At 44.6% G+C, this 7955-nt stretch overlaps 3 protein-coding genes across 7 annotated transcripts in view; 2 read left to right on the top strand and 1 right to left on the bottom strand.

Annotated features, from left to right (window-relative positions):
- Positions 1-3426, top strand: part of LOC103383305 (equilibrative nucleoside transporter 1-like) — a 5877-nt gene extending 2451 nt beyond the window's left edge. Inside the window, exons 3-13 of one of the 2 annotated variants that reach the window (XM_008316370.3) lie at positions 1-80; positions 174-346; positions 481-620; positions 765-899; positions 1052-1149; positions 1261-1345; positions 1439-1497; positions 1701-1809; positions 2037-2122; positions 2234-2433; positions 3212-3426. In XM_008316370.3, the coding sequence (XP_008314592.1) occupies positions 1-80; positions 174-346; positions 481-620; positions 765-899; positions 1052-1149; positions 1261-1345; positions 1439-1497; positions 1701-1809; positions 2037-2122; positions 2234-2433; positions 3212-3323 (1277 nt within the window). In that variant the 3' untranslated portion in view covers positions 3324-3426. The remainder of the gene's footprint in view (positions 81-173; positions 347-480; positions 621-764; positions 900-1051; positions 1150-1260; positions 1346-1438; positions 1498-1700; positions 1810-2036; positions 2123-2233; positions 2434-3211) is intronic. The other variant, XM_025058381.1, reaches the window with a different exon arrangement.
- A 134-nt stretch (positions 3427-3560) lies between these two features.
- On the bottom strand, positions 3561-7452 carry LOC103383303 (reticulon-3-B-like). Of its 4 annotated transcripts, XM_008316367.2 has the most exons (9): positions 6952-7452; positions 5867-5995; positions 4979-5129; positions 4830-4886; positions 4606-4744; positions 4458-4527; positions 3991-4037; positions 3865-3923; positions 3561-3772 (listed from the first exon to the last, which is right to left on the bottom strand). In XM_008316367.2, the coding sequence occupies exons 2-9, from the start codon at positions 5949-5951 to the stop codon at positions 3724-3726; spliced, it is 657 nt and encodes a 218-aa protein (XP_008314589.1). In that variant the 5' UTR covers positions 5952-5995; positions 6952-7452; the 3' UTR covers positions 3561-3723. The 4 variants fall into 4 exon arrangements, with proteins under 4 accessions (XP_008314589.1, XP_024914151.1, XP_024914152.1 ...); XM_025058383.1 differs by having other exon boundaries at positions 4458-4744; XM_025058384.1 differs by lacking the exon at positions 6952-7452 and having other exon boundaries at positions 4458-4744; positions 5867-6161.
- gemin6 (gem (nuclear organelle) associated protein 6) lies at positions 6588-7944 on the top strand. The gene is made up of 2 exons (XM_008316368.3): positions 6588-6823; positions 7459-7944. The coding sequence occupies exons 1-2, from the start codon at positions 6693-6695 to the stop codon at positions 7844-7846; spliced, it is 519 nt and encodes a 172-aa protein (XP_008314590.1). The 5' UTR covers positions 6588-6692; the 3' UTR covers positions 7847-7944.
- Positions 7945-7955: the final 11 nt, after the last annotated feature.

The following is a 7955-nucleotide window of genomic DNA, read 5'->3' as shown; positions in this document are numbered from 1 at the left end:
ATTTTGGAGTCTGGCTGATTTTCTTCATGCTCGGTTTGGGGACGCTGCTGCCGTGGAACTTCTTCATGACTGCAACCATGGTATGACATCACTTCCTGTCAGACAGTTTACTCCAGGCTATGAGTTTTGATTTGACTTTGATTGACGGACTCCTCCCTCTTCTGTCACTTCAGTATTTCACCAGTCGCCTGAAAAATGCAACGCACCTGGAAGAACCGACCAATTGGACGGCGGCGGGAGCTGAACATCGCAGCGTGCTGGAGGCTAAATTTAATAGCGTGATGACATTGTGCGCCATGCTGCCCCTGCTGGTCTTTACCTGCCTCAACTCCTTCCTTCTCTCACTGTGAGTAGCACAGCGCCCCCTTCCTGGACCCCCACCACCCCCCCACTCCCCCGCCTCAATTTGTCTGTTCTCTGAACTTCTTCTGACACAGTGGGTTTTTACATTTTCTCTGTGTGTGTGTGTGTGTGTGATAGTGTTCCTCAGCGTGTGCGTGTCATGGGCAGTTTACTCATCATCATGTTGGTCTTCATCGCCACTGCCGCCCTGGTCAAAGTTCAGCTGGAGCCCCTGCCGTTCTTCATCATCACCATGGTGAAGATCGTCGTCATCAACTGTAGGTTCATCAGCAGACTGTCTGTCTGTCCGTCCGTCTGTCTGTCTGTCTGTCCGTCCGTCTGTCTGTCTGTCCGTCTGTCTGTCCGTCCGTCCGTCTTCATCTTCATCCTTCTCTCTGCTCCTGTTTATTTCTTGTTCCCAGCCTTCGGGGCGGTGCTGCAGGGCAGCCTCTTCGGGATGGCCGGTTCGATGCCGGGGTCGTACACGACTCCTATCATGAGTGGTCAAGGACTGGCTGGGACCTTCGCCGCCTTTGCCATGATCTGTGCCATTGCAAGTACGACTCCACTGACATGAATCTGAACAATATGTTAGAGATGAATACTCTGCTATGATGAATCATTAAGTGGTGATAATACAGGATTATCATTTTATAAACCTCCCTCCTCTCTCCCCTCCTCTCCCCCCTCCTCTCCCCCCTCCCTCCAGGTGGATCAGAACTTCATGACGCAGCCTTTGGTTACTTCATCACAGCCTGTGCCGTCATATCTCTGACCATCTTCTCCTACATCCTGTTGCCCAGATTGGTAACACATACACACACTAACACACACATAAACACCAACACACTAACACACATAAACACCAACACACCAACACACTAACACACACACACTGATAATTTTGTTTGTCTTTAGGAGTTTTTTCAGTTTCATCAGAACAAGAAAATGAAGCAGACGACAAACGAGGACGTGGACAAGTCTGTCCACCTGAAGGCGACAGGTTGGTCCAACTTCCACGTTACACTTCACTCTCTCACACACATACACACTGGTGACACTTCCTGTTGATGATGGACTTCCTGTTGTCCTTCAGACGATGAAGAAGCCGACAAGGAGAAACCGAACGTCTCCGTCAGGACGATATTCATGAAGGTCAGAGTCCATCGATGGTCAGGACTAAAAGTCAAAGATACGACAAAAACCAGTCAACATCAGAAATGTTTATGTTTATGCTACATGATCTTAACTGTGAAATAAATGTTCAGAGATTTCACTTTTTTTTTTTTGGAAGTGTACCAACAGCAGATGTATGATTTTGTGTGACCTCTTCCTGACCTCTGACCTTTGAACCTCAGATCTGGCCATTGGCTCTTTCTGTCTGCTTCACCTTCACTGTCACCATAGGCACGTTTCCGGCCATAACAGCCGACACCAAGTCCACGCTGGCTCAAGGTCAAGCCTGGGGTCAGTAGTCACGTGACCTCGTCAGCCTTCATGAGTTAAAGTCAGTGACAGTTTTGTGTTAGTCCAGGTGTCAGACTGGGATTGGTGATGTTAGCTAAAGCTAACTTAGCCTTAGCCCAGGGTTGTTAGAACTGGTATAGTGAGCAGTGCATTGTGGGTAATCTTGCTATTCTGAGAGTACTAAACACTTGATATTAGTTGATGACGTGACCCTCTGTTCATCACAGATGTGTACTTCATCCCCGTCAGCTGCTTCCTTCTCTTTAACCTGTGTGACTGGGGTGGGCGGAGCCTAACAGCTGTGTGTATGTGGGTAAGTGAGCTGATTGACGGTGATGATCGCTCTCCTCTGTCACTGATGGTTAATCAATGATGCCTTGGTCCTGTTGTTATTGATTATTGATCAGTGATTGTGTCCTTGCAGCCAAAGCAGGACAGCCGGTTTCTTCCTCTGCTCATCCTGTGCCGTGTGGCTTTTGTGCCGCTCTTCATGTTGTGCAACGTGGAACCTCGTGCTCACCTGCCGGTCTTTTTCCACCACGACGCCTTCTTCATTGCCTTCATGCTCCTCTTCGCCTTCTCCAACGGATACCTGGCCTCACTCTGCATGTGCTACGGCCCCAGGTAGGATCTCCACAGTGGCTAACAGCTGTTAGCATGTTAGCATGTGGCTCCTGTTCAGAGGTGAATGAATTGACTTCTGCGTTAGTGTGAATGGTTTTTGAATGCTGGTGTGGATTAGTGTTGATGTGTTAGCAGTTTTTGTGTGAATGACTCAATGGATGTGAGTGAATTAATTAGTGTTGATGTGAACAGGTGAGTGAATGTGTGCCTGGGTGGATTCAAATATGTGAGTGCAATAGTGTCACAAAGGTTAAAGGTCAACCAGCTGATCCATAAGTGTGACCTCATTTATCAAACCCTGCATAGAAAAGGTCCTAAAATCTATCGTACGCATAAATTTTAGAATGTGCGTAAATACAAAAGAAAATCTGTATTTAAGCGCCATGCTCCGCATGTTTGGGGTCATTTGAATTCAGAAACGCCCCCTACTGACCATATATGGTAGCAACAGTCCCTTTAAAAATGTTGGCGTTGATTGTTTTCCATTCTTTGAAATTGTAAGGAGGATCAGAGAAGAGGAAAGTCTGTCAGTGACATTCAAACTGTCCAAAAAAAATAAAAACAAAAAAACGTCTGTCTTCCTTTTAACAGTTACCATTTAGGTTTAAGTTTGAATATTTAGATTTAACTAATAATCATATATATGAGTTAACAAATATAGTTGATAATGTGATAAAAAAAAATAATCATATATATGAGTTAACAAATATTGTTGATAATGTGATAATGTGACTTTTAAAAATCACCACCACTTTTTCAAACGTTTGTTGCTCCGCAGGAACGTTCTTCCTCATGAGGCGGAGACGGCCGGAGCTGTCATGGCGTTCTTTCTGTCTCTGGGTTTGGCGTTGGGAGCTGCGCTGTCTTTCATCTTTAGATCACTGGTTTGACGAAAATGTTTTTTTAAATAAAGATGTTTATAATAGAAACATGGACTAATATTTATAAAGAAAGGGAACAGTTAATAAATAAAATAAATTAAATTTAAAACTCTTTTGTTTCTGCTGTGATAAACTTCTTATAATCTTACAGTCTCTGTACAAAGGGTTTTATTTGTATAAACATATTTTCAAAGTAAATGGAAAGTAAAATATCTACAGTAATGGGGCTGTTTTTACTAAAAGTGAAGACATCACATTTATGAACAAACATCAGTGAAGTGTTTTATTCTTCCATGTTTAATATTTTACATTGAAATTAAAACTTATTCTTTTTATTATGCAGAAAACAACTGTTTTATTTGCCCCTTAGAAAATGGGCCAATGAGAGTGAAGGGCCGAGGTCAGGTGATCAGCCAGTTTTTGTCCTCTTCACAGCTCCAGGTAACCTGTTTTGCAGCCTAACAAAGAAAAGTGAAAATTGGTGAAAAATCTTCAGAGATTTGTCAGCGATCTTTGATGAGTCAGCAGGTTTGTCTGACGAGAAACTCACTTCATCAGTGTTTCTTCGAAGCGCGATCGAACAGACTTGATCAGTTCATCAATCTGAGACTGAACACACACACATCTCAGTAACAGGCTGATCTTCAAAGTAAACGGGGTGTGAACAGGTCGGTACCTTTTTCTTCTGGTAGATCAGCGGTGACATGAACAGGACGACGTCCGCTGCACAGGAACGTCAGAGGAAGGAAGAACGGAACAAAATTAAATCTTTAATGAAGAAGAAACAAAACTAAAAACAAAAGGAGAGACTGAAAGAACCAGAACCACGGAGAGACAGGAACATCAGGACCAGGACCAAGAGCTTGTAGTGATGTGTAATTCTACAACACGACCAGCAGGTGTAGAAGTAAAAGGACAGTTTTGAAAAAGGGATTTTGAGTGGACTACCATGAAGTACAGAAGAAATGAAAGAGCGGGTACAGAGGAAACACGTGTCCACATTTGGAACGTTCCATTTTCACTCAGGAGGAGAAGCATTTTACACCTTCTCGGAGCTCAGTGTGAATATGAAGTTCCTCAAACCTCGGACCAAAAGGTCCAGATGAAGACCACAAAACCTGACAGGATGGTTAAACTTCTCACCTAAAATCAGGAGCGAGAGGCCGTTAAAAACGGCTCCGATGTAGGTCATCAGCCACATGACCACTGCCAGCTGGAACGTACAAAGACCAGAGTTTGAGAACCACACTGAGAACAGGCCCCGAGAACACAAGAAAAAACACTGTAGAACCTTAACGGAGTCGACCACATCCTCAACCAGCAGGAGGCGCCTCGTCTGACAGATGAACCAGTTCACATGAATCAGACCCTGATCAATGAGAGGACGGACCGTCTCCGAGGACACAGAGATGTCCCTGTCCAAGAGAGACCTGAGCAACGGCACAGAGGACGACAGATGTGAAGAGATGACGGTGTGTGTGTGTGTGTGTGTGTGTGAGAGTGTGTGTGTGTTACTTGAATGGATGGCCCTCCTCTGACTTCTGAACAGCTTGTATCACAGCCTTATAAACCCTGTAGACAGGAAATGAGACAAACATTCTCACGCTGTGATTGGCTGCAGCTGCTGCTGCTGATGACGATGAAGCATTGTGATTGGACGGTACCTGAACGTGATGGTGACACAGAGACAAGTAAGCAGCAGATAGGACACCACGCTGATGATAGACACCTTGGACAAGGAGACGAGGACGGTCAGGGAGACGCCGAAGGCTGCGGCGGACGTCTTTGGTTGTTTCCAGCAGAACAGCTGCAGAGCTGCGGGAGTTCACGAACAAACGCACTTTATTTAAAATGTCTACGTCACAATCACGACCAGCCCCTGAGATGACCTGACCCAGAGGTTGGACACAGCCGTAGCTGATGACGTTCTGTAACAGAGTTTGAATAAATCCACAGAGAAACCAAACCAAAAAAAAAATAGATCTAGAAATTGCCTGATGATGGAACACACAAACACATCGAAGGTTGTGTTCTTATCTGTGACCTCTGACCTCACAACCCCGTGCCTTCCCTCCCTCCACGCTAAGCAGCTTTGTAATAATTAATGTCAGCTAATCAGTCAGCTGATCGCTGGAACAATGAAGCTTTGTCTGTGGACGAGGAGTGAACCTGACAACTGACTGATGACGCACGTACTACACGTACTACACGTACTACCTAGTACTGTCATTACTGTAGTTATTGATTATTCCCCTCCTGGGTTACTCTCACTATTTCACCTTTTTCTTCTCTCTCTCCCTCCTCTCTTTCTCTCCCTCTCTCTCTCACATACAAAACGTAACACAAACCAACTCTCAGTCATTGTTACGACGTCTATTCTTACTGTACACACAACCCAATCAGAGTCTGACTCTAACACAGACAATGAACTCATTCTGAGTTGATTCATTTTAACTGCAGTTCAATCGTTAACCTAACGACTGAGGCTCAGAAACGAGAATCTAAGACAAAAAGAGGAAAAATAAAGGCCAACTGGAGCGTTGACCTCTGACCTGAGTGAATGATGCGTCTCACTGATGAAGAGGACGGTGATGACGAGGGGGACAGTGAGTGACTGCTGCTGCTGGAGTCGGCCATTTTCTTCTTCTGACCCAACGCCGACACTTTCTCTCAATTTAAACCTGCATTAATGATGTCATCAAAGAGGCGGGGGGTCAGTGGGGGCTGGACTGTGGGGGTCAGCTGTCTGAGCTCACGCAAAAAGAAATTCCATAGGGTTACAGACAGCACTAACAGTGCCTAATCACCCCCCGCCCCCCTTTTTTATGACTACATCGCTGCTGCTCTTCAGAGAGAATCCTTTGTACATTTACTAATGTGTATTTGCAAAAAAAAACCCCAAAGATCCTTTTTTATGACTACATCGCTGCTGCTGGTGTATTTGCAAAGAAAAAACCCCAAAGACAATCAAAAACATTGCCACACAGAGAAATATTTTTTAAAAAAAACTTTACAATTTTGTGTGGTAACGTTGACAAAGCCCCTGGGGAAGAAGTCAAAAGAGAGAGAGAGAAAAAAAGCAGATTTTACAGCCATTGACAACAAACAACATTTAAACATATTAAGATTTATTACGACTTTTCCCCAAAAGTAAATGTGTATTTTAGAACTATGTTTTTAAACATTGGAAGTCACGTTGGTGGAGATCGTGTGCATTTATTTTTATTTTAGTTTGTAACCAGAACAAGACGATAAATAATAGGCGGAACCTTTGTGTCTGGCTCCAGTTTTCTGCCGGAGTCTTTTAGCGGTCGTACGACGGATACAAACACAGACTTTCGTAGGCGTATCGTTTTGTTAAAAAACCCACTGTTCGTGATGCCGGGTGACTGGCACCTGTTAGGTCCGCTGGAATGGACGCGTTACGTTAATAAAGAAGTCAAAGTAACGGCTGGAAAAGATGTCGAGCGCTGCGGCTGGCTGCTCACCGTGGACCCGGTGTCTGCGAGGTAACGTGACTCACACTCACAAACACGGAACCTGTTCCGTCTGTTTGACATTACATAGTTCACACACGTTGTTTAAAATATGAAATAAGTATGTCGGAAAAATTTCGTGTCTCTTAACTAATACTTACACCTGGTGAAAATGAAGTGGCCGATGTGAGAACCAGTAGATGGCGACACTTTGCCATAGTTGGTTTGTCCCTCTGTGTGTGTCTTAGTGAAGCAAAACGAGTCTTAATGCCTTTTATTTGTACCTAACAAAGTCCGTCTGTAAACTTTAAAAAAATATATAACCAGGTGTAACTTACAAGCAGAAAACTGAAAAAAAAACCCGAGTATGTATGTAGTTACACTAGGTAAGTTTTGTCAAAGTGAAGTAAATAACGCAGTATTTTAGTGAATCCTGAGCCGCTTCACTAAGAGCTCGCCTGGGTTTTTACTTGATCAAATATTAAACTGAATCCTGTGCAAATGGCTGATTTCATGGCAGCTGTGAAATACGTTTTAAATGTATTTAATAAACGAGAGACTCAAAGTCAAGACAGATGTCAGATTATTTCTGGCAGGAAGTAGGACTATCTGGTCTGATTCTGCCCCCTCCACCCCGCCCCTCTCTCTCTGTACTTGGTCGCTCACAGCCTGGTTCTGCTGGACTTCAAAGCAGATGGTCAGACGTCAGTGGACCTGGTGATGGGTCACGCTGTGAAGGAGGTCCAAGTCTTACAAGAGCCAGACGAAAAGACCCTTAACCGTCTGCAGACCTCGTTTGTTCCAGTGAGGAGCTGCAGCCTGGACTCAGAGGAGCTGAGAAGGAGAAGGGCTTCCCTGAAGGACTGGCTCCAAAAGAACCTGATCCCTGTGGAGGAGGAAGGGGAGGAGCTAAAGGTGGCAGGGGTCCTTCTCATCAGAGCCCCGTACACACCGGACGACTGCTGCAGCTCCAACCAGATCATCCTGGACCGTATACAGAAACTGATTCACAATCTGGACTCTCAAAACTCCACAGATCAATGTGGGACAGATTAAACCCCGGCCCACCAGCAGAGGGCACCATTAGGAAAGAAACGTTTGGTCCTGTCATGAAATTGTAAATAAACTCCATGCTTAAGCTAATCAATGTTTAATTATGCTGATC

This window comes from Cynoglossus semilaevis, chromosome 9 (assembly GCF_000523025.1).
Source record: "Cynoglossus semilaevis isolate Cse_v1.0 chromosome 9, Cse_v1.0, whole genome shotgun sequence".
NCBI classification, from domain to species: Eukaryota; Metazoa; Chordata; class Actinopteri; order Pleuronectiformes; family Cynoglossidae; genus Cynoglossus; species Cynoglossus semilaevis.
Note: the sequence above shows the minus strand (reverse complement) of the source record. Positions and strands in the feature narration are given on the sequence as shown.